This window comes from Dreissena polymorpha, chromosome 15 (assembly GCF_020536995.1).
Source record: "Dreissena polymorpha isolate Duluth1 chromosome 15, UMN_Dpol_1.0, whole genome shotgun sequence".
In the NCBI taxonomy this organism is placed as follows: domain Eukaryota; kingdom Metazoa; phylum Mollusca; class Bivalvia; order Myida; family Dreissenidae; genus Dreissena; species Dreissena polymorpha.
In genome coordinates this window covers 35051584-35079114 of record NC_068369.1, presented here as the reverse complement: position 1 = coordinate 35079114, position 27531 = coordinate 35051584, and the positions used below count along the sequence as shown (strand labels likewise).

The window sequence follows — 27531 nt, the reverse complement described above, 5'->3', positions numbered from 1 at the left end:
AAATCTAAACACACACACACACACACACACACACACACACACACACCTTTTGAGTGGCAGCTGACAGAGTCGTCAATTAAGAAAATTGGTGGAAGATTACCTCAAACGGCAAACAAAGATGGCGGAGTATCTCGCATCGATTTTCGGAACAGAGAAAGACAAGTAATTCCACCATTTTATTCCATTATGTACCAAGATATTGTGCGTTATTTTACATCAGCAAAAGTCATGTAAAGTTACAAGCAAAGAGTACAGTTAAATGTTTTTTGAGTAGTACTGTCGTCGCATAGACGTTTTCACACTTTGGTTTCGTCCTGAGCATTTTCGTTCCAATACGACAGTAGTCCTTAATTAACATAATCGATTAATTTTAAGTTTATTTGAATAGACAAAGATTTTTTAATCGTTAAGAATAAGCTTTTAACAAAATTAACAATGTACACATGCTGATTACGGTATAAATCAATAAGTCTGATGTGATACAGATCCTCTTAATTGCTATACACTGCTGATAAATCCTAAATTAACTTTGCCTTAGTTAACCAATCAATTCAATCATTCATTGTGTATTTGTTGATAATAAACAACAATTTTTTTCTATTAAAAACACTCCAGCCCGCATCCATTGATCCAATATGTTGTTTTGCACAATTTAGGATTGTAAATGTAAAATTAACATTCCAGAGTCAACTGTTCCTTTTACTTCAAGATTGGTGCATGTCGTCATGGTGAGAGATGTTCAAGATTGCACAACAAACCAACATTCAGTCAGGTAAACAGAACCATCACTGAGTTGGCTTGAACTGTTTAAGCAGGCTTGTTTGTTGATTTTCATTTGCATACAGTACACTCCACGCGTTTTCCCCTATTTCCCTCCATACTCTGCGGGTTTCGATCTGGAGGGAGATTAAGAAAATCCCGCTATACGCGCCGTTTGCATGATTTTGGACGCGGCGGTTAACGATCTGCAAAACCAGGGTTTTTTTTACTAAGAAAGTGACGCGGATGTTCGGCGTCTTCCCCTACCAGAATTTTTCCCTTAAAAAAACAATTTCCCCTCCAAAAATATAATTTTTCACCAAAATATAATATTTTACCCTCAAAAAGATGTTTTTTTTTCTTTTGGGAAGTCGACACTTATCCAAGTTGTACCATGTACAACGATCTCGCTCTCTCTCTCTCTCCCGACGAACGCTCAAATCTGGGAATCCCAGTGGTTCTATATATAGCTCTTAAATTACGTCATGGAAACCGGACAACTAATCGTATTAATCATGTGACTATTTTACTGGATTCCGGTCTTGCGCGAGAAGGGTGTTTCGTCAATTAATTACCGGAAACCAGTCGAATTTTCATCCGGGTTATGTAAAAGCCAAAATATAAACGTTAAAACCGAAAAAAGTCTCACAATTGGCATTCATACACGAACAAAATAAAACGTTCGGACTCAGAAAATATTAATTGCGTTGACGCATTTTTTAAGAATGAATCATCAAAAACCGTTGAAACCCAGCAGGATTCGAAAGGTACATGTAATCAACATCGATTAATACTGTCGGATTATTGTGAAAGTGAAAGTAGACAATCGGCAGCTGCCCTTCCAATACTGTAGCAGATCTAGATCGTCAACCCATTCATCATGAAATTGAAATCATAATATTGACATCGTTCCCCGGCCCCAGTTGAAAACATTTCCCATTATTAGATCTACACCTGCAACTTTATTTAGGACTTTGACTTTAATATCATACTTGTTCATGTGTTTAAGAACAAAAAGGTCAGAGACATGCCTCTTTTTCTAAAAAAACCACCCCTGAAGTTTGTAGGTGAGTTATAGACATTGAAATGAACAGGTTTTTTTTCCCCCAAATATGTTTCTTTCGCGCTCCATTTTCCCCTTTTACCCAGCGTCCAGCGTCTTCCCCTTTTTCTAAAAAAACCCCCTGAAAACTGATAAGTCGATGCGGCGGCCCTCGGCGTTGGCAACGCGGGGGGGGGGGGGGAACTCCGCGTTTTACGAGATAACGATCAATTTAATTTTGTTTGACTTCCTGATTTTCAAATAAAATTACATTTATTACAAGTACATACATGTACATGTAGTATAATGTTTACAATTAAAAAAAAACAACCAAGATAGATCGATCCCGACGTGGTTGTAGAAGTAGTTGTTGTTGTATAGAAAACTCGTTGATTTACGACACACAAAACGTCGTCTTTAAACTAATACTTACCAATTAATATAAACACAGTTTGCAACATTGTTTTTATTTTGATAATGTAATCCAAAGTTTTCATGTTAGCAGGTGATTTTCTATACTGAACATGTATACAAATGACCAAGGACCCTAAAAATCTCGCAAATCTGTGTTAATTGACAGTTTGACGTAATCAAAGAAAAGCCGATTCCTGTCTAAAGGCATAACTTACTCAAGTAAACACGTTCAACGAATGCATAAGGAATGGTTTTAATTGTCGGAACAAAGTAAATTCTCTGCTCGCTAATGCATTGATTTTCTCTTTGTTTGTAGGTTATTCCATTGATTGCTAAAAGGTGGTAACTATTGAGTTGATAATTGCATTTAATATTCACAGTTGTATTCTTGTTGCGTCGACATTCTAAACAATGTTTACCAGTATTTATGGACCAAATAGGCAGAGTGACATTCACACATGTTAATCCCTTTTGTCAAAACACCGCAGACAGCAGTCTACACAATAGGTCAGTAGACAAGCTTTGCGTGTTTTCATAACGTCAAACACTTAAAATCCAGTTCCGCCCAGATGTCTTCTTTAATCAGTTTACAATACAATTAGTGTTAAAATAATTACTCTACTAAAATACCGTAACGATAAAGATTCGGCGTGTTCGATTTAAAATTATTTTAGTGGAAATATCAACTTATTCGCGATAAAATTTCGTTAATTAATACCAAAGAAACTTTTAACCGAAATCAACAAAGTTCAATGTTCTCTGCGCTACAAAGTTTGTTAAAAAAAAAATCAATACACGCACGCTTTGCAGGAGTATACATTGTACCTCGACCTTGTACATTGCAGCATAATTTTCGCGCGCTTTCGTCGGGATGACTGTATATTGGAAGCATTTGTAAACGTCGTGTTAACAATTAAAAATCGTAGTGTGTTTCGGATTACTAATTATTATTCTCATTTGGAAATTTTACGGAACATTTATTCTTGTGCCATATGTGTTATGCTTTAAATATTAATTTGTCAAATGTATTATATTAGACTAATTCATATTGTAGACGTACCTGTGAATTAAAAAACATAATTTTTATACGTATTAATTTTCTATACAATTATCTTTTTTATACATGTACTACAGTATTTAAACAATTTATTATAACAATGTTTTTATTTTTTGGCATGCCCAGTAGCACACTGCTAACGCGGCGTTGCGCGGCGATCACTGATAAGAACGGAAAGTGTCTGCATTTACCGACTAGCCTAAAGTAATACACGCCGTGGAATAAGCGAACGCGGCGTAACGCCGAGCGTTTTATCGAGTTCACCTCGCGCTTCCAACGCCGCCTGAACACTCGCTAGAAGAAAAAAACCCGCGGAGGGAGCGTGTTTTTTTGGGGAAAACGCGTGGAGTGTACTGTATTGGGGGCTTGTGACATTTTCCCATTCATGTAATGAAGAACTAAATTACAATGGCTTAAAATGTGGCGCTTAAAAAAATATTTTACAAAAATAATATACAGTACAGCCAAAGCGGAACAAACATATTTCGCGATCCGCTGCGGCAAGGTGAAACCAGCGATTTTCCTCCTTCTTTATAAAGTACCGATAAACGGTACTTTCCCAATCGAGCGAAAATTCCCAAATAGGCATCTGAAAAAATCCCAATCGGGGTCCGAATTTTTTCTCAAAACGATCGAAACTGTCGTAACAAAACCCAACTTTCGGCGAGCGAACAAAGAAAATCGTAACGTTTTGTGTAACCACGCCCTCGATTAATTTCGGGTTTTATTATTCAGCGCGTTCAATCAATAGAGTCGTTACTGTTTCCGGTTCTTTTGTCAGGCAGCCAGCATACTGTTTTACGTCGGTTTGTAACCTTATCGTAGTTTGAAATGAGGCATAATAGCGAATATTATGCAAAAAAACTAAAAAAGAGTCATCAGGCAAGTGGATCCAGTGTACTGACGCAGTTTGGTTTCAAGATTTCAAACAATCTTTGCACGACCAATCGCAACCGTCTATCACAGGACACATTGACAGCACTAATGATGCTGTGCAGAGAGGGATGCCAGCAACTGAGCGATGATCAAACATCAAAGATTGTTGAAATTTTCAAAAAAATGAAAGAGAGGGACATTGCTTTATACGAGATTAAAACAACTAGTAATTGATTTTGTGTGTTTTTTATATTATATAATAATATTTTGTTATTTATAATATATAATAAGATCCAAACTTCACGACGCGATTTTCCCAATTTAAGAATTTCACGACTCGATTTTTCCCAATTTTGAGGTTTTCATGACTCAATTTTTCCCAATTGGACCGGTACGGGTACTTTTCCCAATTTGACAAGGAAAATCGCTGGAAACGAGTCGATGCCGCGTCAGTCGTTGAAGCCGCGTCAGTATGCGGCGGCAAGTCGCATTTTGCCACGAAACTTTGCATCTGTCCGCCTAGGCATGCCGCGATCCGCAACATTATGCCGAGTCGATGCGCATCATGAAATAAAAAATCTTTTTAAAATAATAAGTTACATGTAGTTAACAAATTTTGAAAGAACAATTATAATAATAATTATAATCATAATAAATTGTGCGCAGATTGTATTAGCATATACATGTAAGCATAGTTAATGTGTCTGGCCAATTAAGTTGGTTTCCCGCCCGTAGTGTATGTATATCGCACATAAACAAGGTCACATAAGGTTTCCTGGTCTTCACCAGATGGTATCCATGTTTTCCCAACATGGTCATTAAAAACGCAAATTTCTCCACAATAAATAGTTTTCTGGAGAAACCCTTCTGAGAGGTTATGGCAGACATGTGAAAGTTTGTATAAATCCTTTAATTATTGCAGTGGCTTGCAAATTAAAGCAGTTTTTTCTCCCCTAAATGCCTGAACATGGTCCGTTTTGCCCGATCTTCTACTTCAGGGAGCCACATTTCGCTCATTTTTTTAAGAAAATTTGTCAGGATTTTTTCTACATGTCGGCCAATACCTTTGTTATCAATGTTAATACGCAGTTGTTTCAAATTGGACTTTTAAAATTTTATTTTTTCCAATTTACTTACCCTATTTATGTTCGTGCCGAAATGCACACCACAGTCCCCTATGGTATTACACGACTCGCAAGGTATCGGGTTTCCTGGGGTGAAGTCTCGGTCATCAATACTAGAGGACATTTTGACTAGGGGCTGTTTTGACTAGCTTCCATCAATACATAAGCCGCGCAGATGCTTTCACTTTTATCAAATGACTTTCCTTATAATGTTATTAATGTGCATGTTTTTAAACTTACCCTTCTTTAGAAAGCTTTTGTTTCTTCACTGTTATCCCAAATTTCAATAAATCGGGATTATTTTGCATTTGCGAATTCGGAATTAAAAACGAGGTTATGAAACTTATGTTTCTGTTCCGAAATGGCCGTTTTTTAAAGTTTTGAACACGAAAAGTCCGTTTTTCATGATTTAAAACGGCCCTTTTTTTAATAATTCACCGACATGTCAGGTTTTTGAATTGGCCGTGTCAAAATTGTGAAATGTCTGTTCACGGCCGATTGCAAAGAAGGAAAAAAAGCACTGTATACCCTATGCGACCCATGATTTTTGCCTAATTTGAGGATCACGGTGGACAGTTCGATTTTTGAGTGGAAAACCACCGAGTTTCATGTGATTTGTCACTCCGCATGCGCGAGTCGAGAGCAAAATAATCTTCGCGGTGATTCCCCACAATTTGGTGGTGATTCGCCGTGACCCCAGTGGATATCGGTGATTCGCCAATTCATGCAAATAAACCGAATGATATCGATAAATGTATACATACCGCTTTTCTAATGTTCACAATTATCCCATAATCCAACATAATTACCACATCACTGACGAAGAAATAATCTTAAACATTTATGACAATAAATATGTTTAAGAATTTCATAAACACAACCATGTGCATGCCTACGCCATTTTTCAGAAGTACATTATGGGCAGGGATCATATTTTTTTCGGTTTTGTCGGTCCTAGACCGATTGGGGTCATGAAAGACCGATTGAAAATCCCAAACAATCGGTCCGATTCTGTTTGCTAAAATTCCCATGTCATGAAATCGATTACACAGTGTACATGCTAACACACCCTGATAACATTCTTATCTCGATTAGGTGTGACAAAACCATTCGCTGCAGTCTCTAAACCGGTCAGGACCGGTTTATTGCACGTCAGACCAAGAATCAAAAACTTGTGAACAGCGGATTAAAGACGCATCCGAAAAGACGCGTCTGAAAGCACGCGCTGTAACTAAACAAAACATGCCGATACATATTCCACCGGCGTAATAATCCGGTAATATAATTATGAATGAAAGTCGCGGATCTGATTGGCAGAACAGCCGTAAGTTATTTTTATGGGTGGAACTTCACATTAAATAGTACACAAGAAAATAATATACATTGTATAAATCTTTAGTAAATTAATTATAAATCTCCGTGTTAGAATCGAAATAATTCGTGTACTTTATACTTTGTTGTTGAATAACTCACGACCGTTGAGAAAACTCGTTCCGTTTAAAAAATGCCTAAGGGAATTTTACTTGTATATTTATTATACCACTACATGAATGGCAAAATCAATGGTATATATTTTAACGTAAGATGTCATGATTTCGGACATAAATTTTCGGATAATTTTTTTCCAATTTATATCCGGACCGATTGATGTTGCGGGAAAATATGATCCCTGATTATGGGACACAGCTTTCATTGGACGAGCGAATTTAAATTAAATTGAATGCAATACGATCATAAACAAAAAGTGTTTTATTGCGTCATACGAATGTAAAAAATTGTGCTTCCCAGGGACTTTCTGATAACGGGTAAATAAGAAAGTGAATATTTGTTAACAGTTATACTGTAAGTGTTTTTTGTTATTGCAATTTCGGGGCCGATATTCCGCCCATTCCCCTAAAAAAAGACTATATGTTTTTCCCCAATTTTGTAGAAAAAATCCCCTCCAGGAGTAAAAAAAACAACAACAAAAACATTTTTTTTTTGGGAAAGAACTGTCAAATATGTTTTTTTTAATATTATAAAGAGTTATATTAAATTAGTTTTTCCCAACTCAGTGGACTTTTCCCATGAATTGCATTGTTTGCCCAAAATTGCCAGGAAAAGGCCTTATATATCTATATTATGTCAATATTTGTTGATAAAAACATTCCAATTTGGTCCATTTTATTGATAAAAAATGCTCAAATTTGCCATTATATTGAAATAAAAAATCCCAATTAGACTCCAATTGGCTAGGAAAACTGAGACTGTGCATCACGGATGAACTGTCTGAAACTAATGTTGAAAAAATCATTGATATATATATTTAAGGAAAAGGACAGAGACATTCAGTTATGAATATTACATTCATACATACATGTGTATTCATAAAACAAATATCATTTCATATCAAAGAGTGAACTTTTAATTTTCCCCTTTTCCTAAAAAACGACACGTTTTTCCCCTTTCGACGGGCCCCGCCACCATTCCCCTATAGGTGAAAAAAACACTGACACTGCGTTAGCATGTAAATAAATCATGAGGATTATTTCATTTTAGGGGTTTTCAGCCTTAAATAACGGGGGCCTATTAAAGGCCCCTTCCCAATGGAAAATTTCTTTAAAATCATGCAGTTTTCCCAAAAATCCTAACTTTCACCAGCTTTTTCATTTCCCAAAGCAGTAATTTTAGCGAGATTTCTTCCCAAAATGAGCAATTTCTTCCCAAAAACCATAGGCTAGGGCCTCTTCCCAATAAAGGGAGGAAAACCCTTGGGTTTATTTTACTTACACGTAAAGTCGTACTGCTGTGATAGGGAATACATGTAATAAACACTGACTCGCAAGTTTTTCACACCTTTATTGACATTACACAAAAGATCAACACCAATTAGCTGTCAAAGGTTGTTTAACCTCTAAGCGATTAAATTCTGATAAACGGACGGATAAAGCAATGAAGCTGTGATCGTTGCCATCTTTGTACCGGATTGTCGAATTTCAGATTTCCAGTTTGCGAAGCCATTTTTTGCCAATACCCATAGGGCCAATTAATAGTTATTATTTCGGTTATTTACAATATATCGTAGTTTGCGGAATGCATATTTCTAGGGCTTTCACGATACATTCGAATATTCGAATAACTCAAATACGTCTCAGGGCTCACGCTGGGCTCAAATTTTAGGGAGAAGTGACTTCTCCCTGGACACTGATTTAGGGAGAAGTGAGGAGACTCTAGGGAGAAGTGGAGAGACTCGGACACAAGGGTTTGCATGTAGAGCGTTACAACACACATATATGTGTATCACATTATTGAAGTATACCACTGTAGTACACATAATTATATTTCTTTTGTGTATCTTAATTTTTCCAGCAGTTCTACAAATGTAATTAACCAAGTAATAGTAGACACGACAGATAAATAAATAAAATTTTACTAGCTCTATATTCAATCCATTTTGATGTAAATATCATATTATACATACTAAAGTATTTCAAAGATAATATGTTTATGAAGCAGTAGCTTAATAAAACTGTCAGACCAGATAAATATTTATGTTTGAAATATGACATTTAGCATATGCTTTCTTAATAATTATTTGTTATTTTTTATAGTCTTTCCAATTGCAATTTCATGTGAATACATTTCGAAATATGATAAACACACCATACGCATCACCCCATCTGTATTCTTCATTCTATTTCTTCTTTAAAGAACTTCGAAATTTAATTATAATCGACAAAAAATAATGTACCCCAAACTACAGACTGAAAAATTGTAAGTGTTACGCACATGAAACAAATTGTGCATATCATTTGACAGCAAAAAAATGAAAATCGGAAACCTAGCAAATACGTAATTAATATACAATGCTTTACAATAGCATAGTGGGTAAAAAACAACTTAATTATCACCTTTTAATTTCAAACGCTAATCTGCTGAAAGGTGTAACATCATCGACATAGATCTAATCATCCTTTTGTTAATTCAGATCCATAGTCGGTAGAAATGTTAAAGTGATCAACTTAGAAATAATTTTTTTTATTGTTAGGCTCCTTTTTATTTGTTTATCTTTAAATACGACATTTGCCATCGGCCGCTATAGTGTTGGCAGACGAAAACTGTGTATTTCCAAGTATACAGTGTCTGCGCATGAATGACCCAATATTATTTGTGAGCGAACTCAATGTTGATTGGCCAGCTACCATGTGACTTGAATGCTGACTTTACCAATATCAATCGCCTATTAGATAAGTTCGGAGGTTGGGAGAATCGGGGCGGGGTTTACCTCAAATTACCTGTCGCTCAATTGCAACAAGCTCTGAGCTGCGACAGTGTGTATTTGAAAATTGAGTCAGACCTTGACATCGAGAAAACCGGATGTAAACAAATTTCGCTAAGAAGTCGCTTTTTATCTACAATTTCTTAAATTTTAGGCGACGTTTGGCTTAAGAAAGCGACTTAGTCACTCACGTCCTCCCCTAGCGCGAGCCCTGCGTCTGTGGATGAATCTTTTTCGTTATTCGCCACCTCCCGAACCGAATATTTGACGAATACAAACAATGTTGTTTCGAGTTTGAAAGTTTAATCATCTTATCTTCCTTTACAAATGAAGGTTAATAGAATAAACTCCTATATTTAAATGTTCTTTTCCTTATTCCGGCGTTTTTCATCATGTTTACCCCACCCACTATGTTACACAGTGAGATTATCAACAAAAATGGTGGGCACCGGTTGAATATTTGAGTTGTGGCCAGTATTTATGGAGTAATGAAAACTTCAATACTTTTTCTATTGTCACACTGTTTTTATTCAATATATAAAATGAGCATATGTCATTGACATAGAAATATCATCTACATCACCTATCTGGCATATGCGCATTAAAAAATTGTGAATGGGTACTGTAACTAATGTGGCAACTGTTGACTCTAAATTGTTCTATTCAAGGATTTTATTGGTACTAGTCATGTTTTAAAAACTGTGTTCAAAGTTTAAGCAGTTCTAGTCAGTGTTTTGTGATTCCAAAGTGTTATATTTCATATTTTCAGTATGCAATGATACTCAATTAATCAAATTGACAAATACTCATAGTTTCATACTATATAATGTCATGTCAAATTGTCAGTATTACTTTTGTTCATTGAAATTCATATTGGCGAATAAATATTCGTATCCATGATACGTATCGTATTCGTCACCTAGTGTATTCGTTACAGCCCTACATATTTCCGATTCCCATGTTGCCAAATTTTTTGATTCAGCTACTTTTTTATTTGAATGAAAACAAAGTATGTATAATGTAATGTTAGTGCATATGTTACATGTAAGTCAGTGTAACCGTCAACACAACACACGAAAAAAGGTGAATCACAGCGGCTCGCGCTGATAGCCTTACAGCGAGATACATCGCGTGACGAATCACTGAGACATCACACAAATTTTCTTGTCGCTCGGAATCACCGCGATTTGTCATGTTGCATCGATGGGGGGTGATGTGAGAATCGCGGCAAAACCTACCTATGTACGATAGTAATTGTAATATCATTGTTGTTTACAGACATTACCTTTGACGATTGTAATTGTAATGTCTCTGTTGTCTACAGACAGTGTTGCTGCAGAATCTGTACCTAAATCCACAGAACGCTGCCCTGACAGCTGATGGATCCCACAGTACGTATCACTCATACTTAGTCCTTGTTATAAAACGAGCCTCGTTCTGGGAAGCTGTGCAGTCTGCGCAGGCTTATCAGGGACAACACTTTCCGTTGTTCTGGAATTTTTTGTTTTAATTGGATCCCTTCTTAGTGAAAATCCAGTGTGAAGAGTGTCATCCCCGATAAGCCTGTGCAGTCCTCACAGGCTAATCAGGAACACCACTATCCTCTCTTATGGAATTTTTGGTTTAAAAGAGATCTCATCTAAATGAAAATCCAGTTTAGATGGAAAGTGCCATCCCAGATTAGCCTGGTTTTCACAGAAGACGGCTCACATGTACTAGTCCCACATTTATTCTTTAAAATTTATATAAGACTATTTTTTTTTATATCCCCGATAGGGTGGCATATAGCATTTGAACTGTCTGTCCGTCCGTCTGTCAGTCTGTCCGAAAACTTTAATATTGGCCATATTTTTTTGCAATATTGAAGATAGCAACTTGATATTTGGCATGCATGTGTATCTCATTGAGCTGCACATTTTGAGTGATGAGTCAAGGTCATCATTCAAGGTCAAAAGTAAAAAAATACAATCCAAGGGAAGTAATAAGCTTTGAAAGGGAGATAATTTCTAAACCTGCCAAATGATATATTGAAATTTTATTTCAAAGCGGCGCAATAGGGGGCATTGTGTTTCTGACAAACACATCTCTTGTTTAATTGTACAATTGACTTTAACTCTTACAAAGCCATGTTTCCAAATAGTTACTGCCATACAATTTAACAGGGTTAAATATCAATTTGACTACAGTGACCCACCTTTGTTCCTTCAATAATTCTTTTGTAGAAGCCATCAGAAATTTCTCTGATATTTTAAGGACCCCACAGATTTCAGGGGTTACAAGCCCATGCTTATTTATATCACAAGGTATTTCAATTAAAGCAGAATCCTGCTTTTTGATGCAATCATTTTGCAATATTTCACTTTTGACCACTACCATATTTTCCAATTGAAAAAAGTATATATTTTTCCCAATAGGACCTACAAATTCCCAATTGAAGGTTTCCAAAAATTTTTTTTTTAGATTTCAACATTTTGTTCATCTCCCATCCAGCCATACAAGTTTAACCTTAGTTAAAACAATACTGACAGCACTTCTATTCTCAATTTGAAGCATTTATTAGCAACACTAAAACAACTTTACATGTAGTTTCCTAATTTTAGTCAAAACCCAGTAAATTTTCCCAATTCAAAGCGGCCCGGCCCCATTCGCAAAATGGTGAAAAAAAGCACTGACAAGTGTACTTACTGTTACATATATTTGGTCATGTTTGAAGCGTTCTTGTATGATATCTATGAAGGCGTTATCGGTTACTGGGTCAAGCAGTATGGCATCTCTGATACCGACATTGTTCTCTAATATCGCCAGCGCACCCTGGTGTAACGCCATCACTGGGTTCTAAGAGGAAAATGATAAACATTTATCAGTGTTCTTTTTGCGTTAAAAATCGGGTGCGGTAATTGCCAATTGAATGTTTCTAGAGAAGAATTTTTCTTTCAATAAGTCTAAACATGTAAACTTTCCTTAAATCCAGCTGTGTTAGTTGTAGTTTAGAAAATATTGAAATCACTTTTATTCTAAATGTTGAAGTATTTCTTTGCCAAAAACAACAACTTTCATTTCTCAGTTTTAGTCGAAACAACACGATATTTCCTAGTCCTAAGAGACTCGGTCCAATTCCCAAATTAGTGGGAAAAAAACACACTGAAGTTGGTACAGTATGTGCTCTCAGAGCTATCCTATGAAAAATTTGTAGTTGATAAAATGGCCGCCTTGATATAACTGAAATACTGTTATAAACTGAAAAAAAACACCCTGTGGTTAGGGCATAGCTTTCATAGCTGGCAAGAAGTAACGACATAGCAGTGCTCCAGCTAGGCCTAAATCGAAGGGCGCTGCGCCCTGCCCTCCCGAACCTCCGCCCTGCCCCCCTGAACCTCACTCTGCCCCCCCCCCCTCAAAAAAAAAATTTTTTTTTTTTTTTTTTTTTTTTTAACTTTTGATAATTCATAAATCTCTTATTACATTGTAATTAGTTTAATCCTCATTGTAGACATTATATTTGAATGGTTTAATAATAATGGGAATAATACAATTATTTATAACATATAAATTGACATGCAATAGAAAGCATTCCAGAAACACCCACGCGCTCGAATGTGCCCTTTTCACAAAATACTGCGCGTCGAAAGTGCCCTTTTCACAAAATACTGCGCGTCGAAAGTGCCCTTTTGACAAAAAAGCCACCCTGCCCTTTTCAAATTCTAGCTGGAGCACTGACATAGTATGTATATTATATGAACAACAGTTGATGTGTTTTGCCGCCATGTTTGTTTTTCAGTCACCATGGATGAAGTAGAGGCCCAACAAACGTTTGACGAGTTTTTTGAGGAAGTTTTTTGTGATATGGAGGACAAGGTCGGTTTGGCCCCTTCACTGCCCTTAATGAGCCGTTGAACCCCTAGAGGGCGCTATTTGGACCGCTTGAACCTATGTGTAGGGAGTTGTGAAATTGGTTCTCCATACTGGTGGCTCTATAATGAAAAAATAAAAAAATATTAATTGCTTCTTGCTTGATTTTGTATTGTAAGAAATAATTTTTGAAAGTAGCAAATAATGCTGTGGAATTGATTCTGGATATAAGTGGCTGCATTATGAAGAATAACTTAATTTTAAAATTAATTATAATAATTAATAATTGCTTCTTGTTTGATTTTTATTGATTGAAACTAAACAAAAATTAAGTAGGGAAGAAAAATAGAAGCAAAGATAAATTGTATTTGCTTTCTTTTTAGAAAATGTTCAATTCACATTAAATTAATAATTTTCAAAATTTTAGTATTTGTTAGCATTTGACCAGTGGTTAGTGTCATCTTTCATTGCCGAATATATGGGATATTGCTTGACCCTTAGCATGGTAATTTACTATGATCTGTTTAGAATCTGTGTTTATTTAAGTATTGATACATTTTAAGTATTATATTTGGGGAAAATCAATCACACAGCTCCCTTCAACACAAACTGAAAATTGCTGACTGAGCATCAGGCAAGCTAAAACTTCAAAGCTCGGTGCTTAATCGGCCCATTTTCAGTTTACACTGTAGGATCCTTTTGTTTTGTGCAGCTATTAATTCAGTTTGACTTTCAGCCAGCTAAAAATGGATTTGGAAGGTATAGTATCATGTTTATAACCTGGATGTATGTTCATAGCCCTGTAGGGTTTCACAGCTGGTACTCCAGTAGGGTTTGAAACAAATGAGTTGTGTTCTGAGAAAACTGGGCTTAATGCGTGTGCGTAAAGTGTTACCCAGATGAGCCTGTTCGGACAACACTTTCCGCCTAAACTTGATTAACGGTAAGGAGGGACTTCCTTGAAACTACAATACCATAAAAGTAGAAAGTGTCATCCCTGATTACCCTGTGCGGACTGCACAGGCTAATCTGGGATGACACTGCACACATGCATTAAGCCCCATTTTTATCGGAACGCGACTCAAATGAAAACAATGAATTCTACTTCAAAGCTGATGACATTATGCACGACATTTAGAAGGCTGATGATAAATGTATAATTCTCACATAATCAAAGGTGTTATTTTACGCCGATCTGCAGATTTCTGATTCCCCAGGGGGTTATTCTTGACTTGAGATTTGCGTTAAGTCGTTAAACAAATAAGTATGGGGTACATTAATTTTGATTCTATGACATTTTTCACAAATGGCCTTAAAAATCTTTCTTGAAGCCTCTCCTCATATGACACTGGCAGCCATATCCGCTGGAATAAGAACATTTTTAGCTCACCTGAGCACAACGTGCTTATGGTGAGCTATTGTGATCTCCAGTTGTCCGTCGTGCGTTGTCAACATTTACCTTGTTAACACTCTAGAGGCCACATTTATTGTCCAATCTTCATGAAACTTACTCAGAACATGTGTCCCAATAATATCTTGGACGAGTTCGAAAATGGTTCCTGTTGATTGAAAAGCATGGCCGCCAGGGGGCGTGGCAGTTTTATATATAGCAAACCTTGTTAACACTCTAGAAGTCACATTTTTTGTCCGATCTTCATGAGACTTTGTCAGAACATGTGTCCCAATAATATCTTGGACGAGTTCGAAAATGGGTCCGGTTGGTTGAAAAACATGGCCGCCAGGGGGCGTGGCAGTTTTCCTGATATGGCTATAGTAAAACCTTGTTAACACTCTAGAAGTCACATTTTTAGTCCAATCTTCATGAAACTTTGTCAGAACATGTGTGCCAATAATATCTTGGACGAGTGCGAAAATGGTTCCGGTTGGTTGAAAAACATGGCCGCCAGGGGGCGTGGCAGTTTTCCTTATATGGCTATAGTAAAACCTTTTTAACACTCTAGAAGTCACATTTTTTGTCCAATCTTCATGAAACTTGGTCAAAACATGTGTCCCAATAATATCTTGGACGAGTTCGAAAATGGTTCCAGTTGAATGAAAAACATGGCCGCCATGGGGAGGGGCAGTTTTCCTTATATGGCTTTTCTGTATGGTAAAACCTTGTTTACACTCTAGAAGTCACATTTGTGGTCCAATGCTAATGAAACTTGGTCAGAATATTTGAATTAATAATATCTGGGCTAAGTTCAAAAATGGTTGAGATCAGTAAAAAACCATGGCCGCAAGGGGGCGTGGCATTTTTCCTTAAATGGCTATTTACTACAAAACCTTGTTAACACTCTAGAAGTCACATTTATTATCCAATATTTATGAAACTTGATCTGAACATTTGTTCTAACAAAAGCTTGAGTGAGTTTGAAAATGGTTATGGTTTGTTGAAAAACATGGGCGCCAGGGGGGGGGGGGCAGTTGTCCTTATATGGCTTTAGTGAAAACTTGATGACACTATATTAGCCACATTTATTGGCCAATCTTCATGAAACTTGGTAAGAACATTTGTCCCAATGAAATTTTGCCAGAGATTGAAGCTGGGTCATATGAGCTCAAAAACTAGGTCACAAGGTCAAATATAAAAAAAACATGTTAAAAGTCACTTTTTTGGTCCGAAATAATCTTCATGAATCAGCTTGCATTTTTTTCAGAATAGTCTAGTTCCTTTGGCTTTCACGTGAGCGCCTTAGGGCCTGATGGCCCTCTTGTTTTTGTAACCAGGGATGTCATTGGCTGTTGGTTTCAATTTTCCAATCAAAATCAATATTTGGAAGTTTTTGTGGTAATTTGGTTCTTCTGCAAATGGCTTCGTTCCAATTTTAGGCCAGATAAAACTATTGCAAAAATAAAATATTGACTAAAATTGAGTAATTCTGATTGGTTTATTAATAAATTTTATTTATTGTCCTTATACTGGCTGTGAATCCCTCGTCTTATAGGGCTATAAGCATTATCAATGATTAGAACAACGTCCTAATCTAATTGAACCCAGATTGTTTAGCGTTATGGACCGCGGAGTGTTTACACATATCACCTTTTCTATTCCCCAGTCCAAATGGATGAGCTAGAAATTCAGCAACACTACGATGAATTCTTTGAAGAAATTTATGTAGAAATGGAGAAGGTAATTGATTGGAAACACGGGCTTGTTATATAATGCTAGTCGGTCATTCTTCCATTAACCTTTACCCTTCATGTACAGTAAATTTTGGTTAGCCAAAAAAATTAACAGGGCTTTTTCAAATAAGCATTACAATTTTAAGGGGTATTTCATAGAAAAATGAATTTAAAAAAAGTTTATTAAACTTGAAATCGGATTCATTGAAATTCTTATCAAATTGGGTTCATTGAAATTCTTATCAAATTGGGTTCATTGAAATTCTTATCAAATTGGGTTCATTGAAATTCTTATCAAATTGGGTTCATTGAAATTCTTATCAAATTGGGTTCATTGAAATTCTTATCAAATTGGGTTCATTGAAATTCTTATCAAATTGGGTTCATTGAAATTCTTATCAAATTGGGTTCATTGAAATTCTTATCAAATTGGGTTCATTGAAATTCTTATCAAATTGGGTTCATTGAAATTTTTATCAAATTGGGTTCATTGAAATTCTTATCAAATTGGGTTCATTGAAATTCTTATCAAATTGGGTTCATTGAAATTCTTATCAAATTGGGTTCATTGAAATTCTTATCAAATTGGGTTCATTGAAATTCTTATCAAATTGGGTTCATTGAAATTCTTATCAAATTGGGTTCATTGAAATTCTTATCAAATTGGGTTCATTGAAATTCTTATCAAATTGGGTTCATTGAAATTCTTATCAAATTGGGTTCATTGAAATTCTTATCAATTTGGGTTCATTGAAATTCTTATCAAATTGGGTTCATTGAAATTGTTATCAAATTGGGTTCTTTGAAATTCTTATCAAATTGGGTTCATTGAAATTCTTATCAAATTGGGTTCATTGAAATTCTTATCAATTTGGGTTCATTGAAATTCTTATCAAATTGGGTTCTTTGAAATTCTTATCAAATTGGGTTCATTGAAATTCTTATCAAACCATTATCCTTTCCTCATAAGACGCACATTGAAAAAGGCAACCAGCATAAAACCAGAACAGCCTGTGAGTAACTGGCAGTCTGTTCAGGTTTTATTCTGTTTGCTGCTCATCAGTATCTAAGGGTTGGAAATAAAGCCTTTCAAACTTTAATATGTTAAGAAAGGACTTAAATTTAATTTGATTTTCTAAAAGACTTCAAATGCATCAAAATGCGTTTATAAGGGGTAAAGGGATAAGCAATATTAAACAAATATAGGATGCCTTGTATTACAATGTTTAGAAGCAGTGATTTCAACAAGAAGTCTACAAGGATATGGGATGACATCATGTATAATGTTAATTATTTTTTTCAATCTTTTGAAATGTGGGGGGGGGGGGGGGGGGGGGGGGGTACAGTGGTTAGGGGGAGGGGGGGGGGGAGAGTAGGTAAGAGGGTGTTTAAGAAGGGACAGGGGTCAGGGGTGCAGTTGTTAGAAGTGAATTTCCTTGGGGAAGATATCAGACCCTGTCATGAAAGATATTAAATCCTGAATGTAAACAAAATGAAAGCGAAGGTTTTGCCAAACCTTTCACAATTGTACCTCAAGACGTGAACACTTATTCAGTGCTGTACCGAACTTGTGCTGGCTGATTGTCAATTCTGAATCACTTTTATTTTGAAGTACAATATTGTAAACCTCTTTATTGTGTCAGAATCGTTTTTCTGTTTTATTCTTTTGGTAATTTTGTGTGTAATAAATGTATTACCTTGGTGTTGTAGTACGTTTGAGTTACCGTACATTTATGCTAACGTTTAGCTCAGTAGGGTTTTAATTTACTTTTTAAGTCTTGGTGGGACTTCGTGATCACCTTTTTGTCCGTTATTTGTCATGAATTGTCTCTGTTTTTGAGCCCACATTTATTGGCCAATCTTCATTAAATTTGGTTAAAAAAATTGTCCCATTAATATCTCAACTGATTTTGAAACTGGGCCATGTGTGGTCGAAAACTAGGTTATTAGGTCAAATAGAAAAAAAAGATTATTGACTTTTTTCATGAAACTTTTCCCAAAACATTTGTTCTATTGATATCTCATCTGAGTTCGAAAATGCTTGCGGTTTGTTGAAAAACCTGGTCACAAGGGGTCGGGCAGTTTTCATAAGAGTGTGAGCACTCTAGTATATATTTTTGGTTTATAATTGTTGCAAAGTGGTTATTTAACATTTATCAATTAAAACTTTTGTGTTTATATGTTAGAATAATGAACTGTCAGAGGTTTTATTTGTTAAGTACTTCTTCTTTGTAAATGAACTTGATTTGCAATGCCCTGCTTCTTTATAATGTAGATAACCTTTCTGGTTGCGATGTCATTATTGTGTAACACAATTTCTTTATATTTGTGTAGTCCTTTAAGTTTATCCAAACTCTCATTATAGCATTTTTTTTTGAAAAAATTATATTAAGCAAAGATTATAATAGTTAATTTACAATTCCTTTTTTAATCCTTTACATATATAGAAAAAAGTATCATAAAGAAGTAGAGAATTCAGTTTTGAACATAATTTCACACACACAAATGATGAAACTTTACTGAAAAAATAGTTCTGTTATTACCTTGACTTGCCTCAAATGTTTGTTAAACACAAATCATAAATCTTTCCCATCAGATAGTCCTGTTTAACTGCGGAATGTGTGAATAGTTTGTTCTATATTGGTCACGATCCTTGTGGACATTTCAGTACGGAGAGATCGAAGAAATGAACGTGTGCGACAACATGGGGGACCACCTGGTTGGGAACGTGTATGTCAAGGTACAGTAGAATTAGCCTTGTTCTGGCATGTGCCTAAAGTGTTGTCTCTGATTAGCCTGTGCAGTCTGCGCCTAGACTAGATATTGGTTTAGAAGAGACTTACTTGAAGAAATAAAAAGAAGTAAAAGTGTAAACTGTCGTCCCTGATTAGCCTGTGCGAACTGCACTTTATGCACATGCATTAAGAAAGATCCACAATAAGAACAGGTCTGACAACATGTCGAGGTGGGGCAACATTATACCCATCTCTTCAATTTTCAAGTAAAGGGAACATGTGAAAACATAACCAAGTGTAGTCAATACATTCCTGATAGACAGGTCAAGCAACGGCATAACTTCAAAATTAACACTTATGATTAGAAAAATTAAATTTGGTCCAGTGTCTAGAGTTTGTAATGGGCTAAATTTAAACATTAACCATCTTATTAAAATAAAAAGGAGCAAAATTGAAAAAAATCATAATAATTGTTTAATTGTGATCTATTGTCGGCAAATTATTAATTAATGAATATTAATGATATAATTAATAATATTTATTATTTCACTAATAAATGAGAAAAGGGGTCTTTGCAATAGTTGGAAATACTGATTAATTTGCAGTTAAGATGTTTAAAATAAATGTGTACACTAAAACATTGAAAATACTTGACAAACAAAAAACACACTAGATTTTATTGTATTTCATTTTATCATTTCATTTTAAGCTCGGCTGTTTTCGGAGAAAACCCTAGTTATTTTCATAGCCAGCTCTTCCGCCTTCTGCGTTGTTCTAAAACCTTAACATTGGCTCTAAAATCAAAGGGCTTCCACCAACAACTTTGAAACTTCATATGTAGCTGCACCTTGATGAGTTCTACACGCCACATCCATTTTTGGGTCACTAGGTAAAAGGTCAAGGTCACTGTGACCTCTAATATAAAACTTTAACATAGGCTCTAAAATCAAACTGCTTCCACCTACAACTTTGAAACTTCATATGTAGATGCACCTTGATGAGTTCTACACGCCACATCCATTTTTGGGTCACTAGGTCAAAGGTCAATGTCACTTTCTTCCTTTTCTTCTGACAAGCTTTCATTTATTCAAAACTGCACCCACAGCCGAGCGTTGGCACCCGCTAGGTTTTGCTCTTGTTTTTCATGAAGCTTTTATATTGGTGTTCAATCAAATGTTTAAAACTTAAGGGATCCAAAAAAATCATGTATTTCAGTTCCGGTATGAGGAGGATGCAGAGAAAGCCGTGAATGACCTGAACAACCGCTGGTTCAACGGCCGCCCAATACACTCGGAGCTCTCGCCTGTCACTGACTTTCGTGAGGCGTGCTGTCGCCAGTACGAGATGGGGTGAGTACCTGTACATGATGGTGAACTGTAAGTATGAGATGAGGTGAGTACGAGATGGTGTAAGTACGAGATGGGGTGAGTATGAAATGGCGTAAGTACGAGATGGGGTGCGTGAACTTGTGTACAAGAAAAAAATGTTTACGAAAATTAAAAAAGCTCAAACCCCTTAGCAGTATTTTACAGTCACTGTTAAAATGGGGTGGTTGAACTTGTTAAAAAGATCAAAAATGTTTTAACCCCTTTAACAGTATTTAAACGGATGGGTGAACATGTTAAGAAGACGTTTACAAAAATCAAAGACATTTAACTCCCTTAACAGTATTTTATTATAGTGGTCAGTTTTAGGTGTGATTGGTGAACAATAAGTTAACAAAATTTAAAATGTTTTAACAGGGGTGTGATTTCCGCGGATCGGGTTGTCCCGGGGTTCACTTCTAAGATTCGGGTAAATTCGTTTGAAAAAAATGTAGGGGAGAGATGGTATCACTGATTCCGCGGACGTATTTCATAAGCGGCCCGAAATATCCGCGGCTCGCAAAATCTCTGCATTTTACACTGGTAGAATCTACCTAAGCATTTTTAAAACGAGCGATATAATTAATCTTCCAATTAAAATGGGTTTCTTAAAATGTGTTTGGTATTTCTAAGCTGTCGTTTGCAAATGGCGCCGTTGTGAAGCGAAAATTAAGATTATTCAAATGACAATAGCAATTGAATTAACGACTGACATCATATAGTTTAATAAAAATAATGAAATGTGTTTGCCAACGAAAATGACTACGTTTTAGATACAAGCTACACATATTTATGCCCCCCTTCGAAGAAGAGGGGGTATATTGCTTTGCTCATGTCGGTCTGTCGGTCGGTCTGTCGGTTGGTCCGTCCACCAGGTGGTTGTCAGACGATAACTCAAGAACGCTTAAGCCTAGGATCATGAAACTTCATAGGTACATTGATCATGACTCACAGATGACCCCTATTGATTTTGAGGTCACTAGGTCAAAGGTCAAGGTCACTGTGACCCGAAATAGTAAAATGGTTTTCGGATGATAATTCAAGAACGCTTATGCCTAGGATCATGAAACTTCATAGGTAGATTGATCATGACTAGCAGATGACCCCTATTGATTTTCAGGTCACTAGGTCAAAGGTCAAGGTCACGGTGACTCGAAATAGTAAAATGGTTTCCAGATGATAATTCAAGAACCCTTATGCCTAGGATCATGAAACTTGATAGGTAGATTGATCATGACTAGCAGATGACCCCTATTGATTTTCAGGTCACTAGGTCAAAGGTCACGGTGACCCGAAATAGTAAAATGGTTTCCGGATGATAACTCAAGAACGCTTATGCCTAGGATCATGAAACATGAAAGGTACATTGATCATGACTGGCAGATGACCCCTATTGATTTTCAGGTCACTAGGTCAAAGGTCAAGGTCACAGTGACCCGAAATAGTAAAATGGTAAGCTTATGGCTAGGATCATGAAACTTCATAGGTACATTGATCATGACTCGCAGATGACCCCTATTGATTTTCAGGTCACTAGGTCAAAGGTCAAGGTCACAGTGACAAAAAACATATTTACAAAATGGCTGTCACTACAACTTAGAGCCCATATGGGGGGCATGCATGTTTTACAAACAGCCCTTGTTTGTTTAGAAATAAGCACAGTGAATTTGTGCCACAGAAACCAGTGTTAGCAAAATGGAGTTCAGTCTACTCATGAAGTAAAACAATTAAGAACAGTATCGTTCGAACATGGAAATAGACAAACATGATTTGATTTATATGTTAGTGGATCTGTGTATAATCAGATTCATGTGCATATTCTGCTTTATTATGTTTGTCACGCTGTTCAGTTAACTGAAAGAGCATTGAACTGAAGATGTGAAATGCAAGATATTGAAAGGTTAACGAATTAAATATATTAATTTAACTCAGTTTAATATATCATTAACACAAGAAGAACACTCAAGTGTGTTTTTTATGTCCCCCACTTTAGTAGTGGGGGACATATTGTTTTTGCCCTGTCTGTCTGTCTGTCTGTTGGTCTGTTGGTCTGTCTGTTGGTCTGTTTGCGCCAACTTTAACATTTTGCAATAACTTTTGCTATATTGAAGATAGCAACTTCATATTTGGCATGCATGTGTATCTCATGAAGCTGCACATTTTGAGTGGTGAAAGGTCAAGGTCAAGGTCATCCTTCAAGGTCAGAGGTCAAATATATGTGGCCAAAATCGCTCATTTTATGAATACTTTTGCAATATTGAAGATAGCAACTTGATATTTGGCATGCATGTGTATCTCATGGAGCTGCACATTTTGAGTGGTGAAAGGTCAAGGTCATCCTTCAAGGTCAGAGGTCAATTATATGTGGCCAAAATCGCTCATTTTATAAATACTTTTGCAATATTGAAGATAGCAACTTGATATTTGGCATGCATGTGCATCTCATGGAGCTGCACATTTTGAGTGGTGAAAGGTCAAGGTCAAGGTCATCCTTCAAGGTCAGAGGTCAAATATATGTGGCCCAAATCGCTTATTTTATGAATACTTTTGCAATATTGAAGATAGCAACTTGATATTTGGCATGCATGTGTATCTCATGGAGCTGCACATTTTGAGAGGTGAAAGGTCAAGGTCATCCTTCACAAGGTCAAGGTCATCCTACAATGTCAAACATCATATAGGGGGACATAGTGTTTCACAAACACATCTTGTTTTATATTTAGTCCATTTGCTTTATTTTAATACATTAAAAACTGCTGCTATTGATCACAATAAATACTGTTTACTATGCATCCTCAGTATGTTAAATGTGAAGTTTAACAGGTTTTTTATAAAGAAATATTGTTATGAAGTTTAAGAAGTTGTTTATTTTAATGTTTGTTTTAAGGTTTGTCAATGCATTATGAGCGCCTTTCGGGTAGTCAAAATCAGTCGACAGAATTTTCCTCCCCTCTGACTTTGCCTCAATCACACCCCTGTTTAAAGCCTTAAGTGTATTTTTAAGTTGCTATCAATGAATGCATACATACATTCCATACTTGATGTGCACTGTGAGGCGTGCTGTCACGGTGTCACCAGTACAAGATGGGTTGGGTAAACTTGTGAACAAAAAAGTGAAAAAGGCTATATGCAACCAGCATAAAACCAGAAAAGCCTGCGAGTAACTCACAGGCTGTTCAGGTTTTATGTTTTTTGCTGCTCATTAGTATTTTAGGTTTAGAAATGAAGCCTTTAAAACTTGATTTCAGTAAGAAAAGTCTGTATTCTTATTAGATTTTCTATGAGACTACAAATGTGTCAAAATGGGTATCTTTGTGGTAAAGGATGAAGAGTTCGGGTTATTACCAAAGATCAAAGAAGTTTTAACGCTTTAACGGTATTTTAAAGTTGCTATCAATGAATGCATACATACATTTCATACTTGATGTACACAACAAGACTGGTGGATGTTGCTCTGTGAAAAGGGGGTTTAATGAATGTGGGTAAAGTGCCGTCCCAGATTAGCCTGGGCAGTCCGCAAGGGTTAATCATGGACGACACTTTCCGCTTTAGATTTTTTTCGTTGAAAAGTCTCTTCTTAGCAAAAATCCAGTTTAGGCGGCAAATCTTGTCCCTGATTAGCCTGTGCAATCTGGGACGACACCTTACACACATGCATTAAACACCCTTTTTATAGAGCACGGCCCATTTGTATTGTTCTAGGTTAAAAAATGCTCGAGTTATTCCCATTTGTCAATGTAGAATTTCAAAAACATGATTAATACAATTTGCTGAATATTACGACATGTGGCGTTGCAGATATTTCTTCACTTCCGACACAAGCTCTTGTTTCTATGGTAACAGTTGTTGCGATATTCTCATTTCCAGGGAGTGCACGCGTGGTGGGTTCTGCAACTTCATGCACCTGAAGCCGATCTCCAGAGAACTGAGACGGGAGCTGTATGGACGCTCCAAGAAAACCAGGAAGAGGTAATGTGGAGTTCATATAAGTTAGACTAAGTTAGACTTCATTCATTATTGGCCCCCCCCCCTTCCAAACTGCCTTATCGAAATGAAGAAGTTAATACTGTGTTACTATTACTTTAAGGGATAAAAACCTATAATTATGATGGTTAAAATGGTGTAGTGGATATAGTGTTTGCCTTGCAATTGAAAGATAGTAGGTTTGATCCCCACTCGGCGTTAACGGATCTCAAGGTCTTTCCAAAGACACCAAGTACTGGTACTACCCAGGAAATGGACTCACAAGTGTGTCTATATAAGCGATGCAATTAAGCCAAAATAAATAAGTTTACAACTATGACGAGTTTTAGGGGTGAAAAAAAATAAATAAAAATAAAAAAACCTGTAAACTCTGTTTTCACTCCAACACTCTTCTTATAATTTATTTGTAAGCCCTCCTTTCAGCTGATTTTCTCCCTTTTAATGTCAAGGTGATGGTAGTAGTGGTAGTGATGATAATGATAACGCTGATGATGGTAGGGATTTAGAAACACTGAAAATGGTGGGGGAAGGAGAGCTTAGAAAAGGGCATGGTGACCATTTTCGTTTAAAATCGACAGATGGTAAACTTTTTACATTGTAAGTTATATTGTACTTTATTGTGCTGTTTCTACCTTTGTGCTGATTTCCTCCATTTCAATGTCTAACTAATTAAAAAAAAAAAGTTAAGTTTGCTTGATCTATATGTAAATGAAGAGTTTAGCTGAACCCTGTAAGTGGGTTGGGCGTTTTCCTCACCTGGGGTAATTGTTTAATCACACACCTAACTTCTGGCTAGCTCAGATAGTTAGAACAATACTTATTTCTCCTAGGTATACATAGATATGACATGAGGAAGATATAATATACACGTAATTGTTACAAAATACATATCATGTTTCCGGTTCAAGTATGGTACATTTTGGTAGGGGGGGGGAGTCATGTTAGCAATGTGAATTACTTTACATCTTTAATAGTTACATTGATATTTTATATTTTTTAATTCGCAATACGGTACAGATGAAATAAGCATAGGTCATAACAAGGTCTTGTGTATAATAATAGTAAGACTACTAACATTAATAACAATAATAATAATAGCCAAAAAAAAGCTAGTAGAACACTGCACCACTAATCAGAGGATCGTGTATAAGAACCTTTGATATTGGTCACGAAGTTATTTCTGCTTCAAATTCCCCCACCCCCATTATCCTGATTTAGAAGGGCAGTAGTCACTTACTGGTAACCAGCCTTTTCCAGGAAAAGTGCTTGAGATAACTGACAAATGGAAAAACTGGGCACAATGCATGTACATAAAGTGCAGTTTCAGACTAGCCTGTGCAGTCCGTACAAGCTAATCAATAACACACCTTAGCCTGTGCAGTCCGTACAAGCTAATCAGTAACACACCTTAGCCTGTGCAGTCCGTACAAGCTAATCAGTAACACACCTTAGCCTGTGCAGTCCGTACAAGCTGATCAGTAACACACCTTAGCCTGTGCAGTCCGTACAAGCTGATCAGTAACACACCTTAGCCTGTGCAGTCCGTACAAGCTAATCAGTAACACACCTTAGCCTGTGCAGTCCGTACAAGCTGATCAGTAACACACCTTAGCCTGTGCAGTCCGTACAAGCTAATCAGTAACACACCTTAGCCTGTGCAGTCCGTACAAGCTGATCAGTAACACACCTTAGCCTGTGCAGTCAGTACAAGCTAATCAGTAACACACCTTAGCCTGTGCAGTCCGTACAAGCTAATCAGTAACACACCTTAGCCTGTGCAGTCAGTACAAGCTAATCAGTAACACACCTTAGCCTGTGCAGTCCGTACAAGCTAATCAGTAACACACCTTAGCCTGTGCAGTCCGTACAAGCTAATCAGTAACACACCTTAGCCTGTGCAGTCAGTACAAGCTAATCAGTAACTCACCTTAGCCTGTGCAGTCTGTACAAGCTAATCAGTAACACACCTTAGCCTGTGCAGTCCGTACAAGCTAATCAGTAACACACCTTAGCCTGTGCAGTCCGTACAAGCTAATCAGTAACTCACCTTAGCCTGTGCAGTCTGTACAAGCTAATCAGTAACACACCTTAGCCTGTGCAGTCCGTACAAGCTAATCAGTAACACACCTTAGCCTGTGCAGTCCGTACAAGCTAATCAGTAACACACCTTAGCCTGTGCAGTCAGTACAAGCTAATCAGTAACTCACCTTAGCCTGTGCAGTCTGTACAAGCTAATCAGTAACACACCTTAGCCTGTGCAGTCCGTACAAGCTAATCAGTAACGCACCTTTCTGTCTAAACTGGATTTGTCACAAAGAAGAGATTCCTTTTTAAAAAAAAAAAAGTAAAAAAAAACGGAAAGTGTCCTCCCTGTTAAGCCTGTGCTGACTTCACAGGCATATCGGGGCACGTCACTTTACACACATGCATTATTTTTCACAGTGGGCTTATTAGTTTTTCTCTTATTTTTGGATTTAGGTCTAGGTCCCCTCCAACTCGGAGAAGTCGCTCGCGAAGCAGGAGTCGTGAAAGGAAGAAGAACGAGGGAGGTCGCGAGCGCAAACGCTCCAGGTCTCGAGACCGAAGGGGAAGATTCTGATTGGTCAGAGACTGGAAAGGCTCTGATTGGTCCAGGGGAAGTTGCAGGAGCTTGCTGGATTTTTTCATTCTCGTTAACAATTGTCTACAGGGAATTGGATGTTGAAGATTGCTTCATTCTTATCATGGCTGTATAGTTACTTGTGGATTGTGAAGAATTGAAATTGTAATTGTTTCATTTGTACAGAAAAACTGGTCTCAAAATTTGAATTAACATTGCTTTTCTTCTTTTAATTTCCAATTCACGTTTGTTCAGGAATTCGAGATGTTTTGGGTTCAGTTGTCTTCATATGATCATATTTTCATGTTAATCATTTCTTTAGTAATAAACTCTGGAATTCATAA

At 36.7% G+C, this 27531-nt stretch overlaps 1 protein-coding gene and 1 long non-coding RNA gene across 5 annotated transcripts; one reads left to right on the top strand and one right to left on the bottom strand.

Moving 5' to 3' along the window:
• On the top strand, positions 1-27531 carry LOC127861195 (splicing factor U2AF 35 kDa subunit-like). The gene is made up of 8 exons (XM_052399605.1): positions 1-162; positions 685-772; positions 10855-10921; positions 16439-16512; positions 19174-19245; positions 20456-20589; positions 24472-24573; positions 27067-27531. The coding sequence occupies exons 1-8, from the start codon at positions 119-121 to the stop codon at positions 27185-27187; spliced, it is 702 nt and encodes a 233-aa protein (XP_052255565.1). The 5' UTR covers positions 1-118; the 3' UTR covers positions 27188-27531.
• Positions 25572-26915, bottom strand: LOC127861213 (uncharacterized). 4 transcript variants are annotated; one of them, XR_008040124.1, is made up of 3 exons: positions 26836-26915; positions 26676-26755; positions 25572-26475 (listed from the first exon to the last, which is right to left on the bottom strand). It is a non-coding gene; the product is annotated as an uncharacterized LOC127861213 (long non-coding RNA). The 4 variants fall into 4 exon arrangements; XR_008040126.1 differs by having other exon boundaries at positions 26676-26715; XR_008040125.1 differs by lacking the exon at positions 26676-26755 and adding an exon at positions 26556-26635.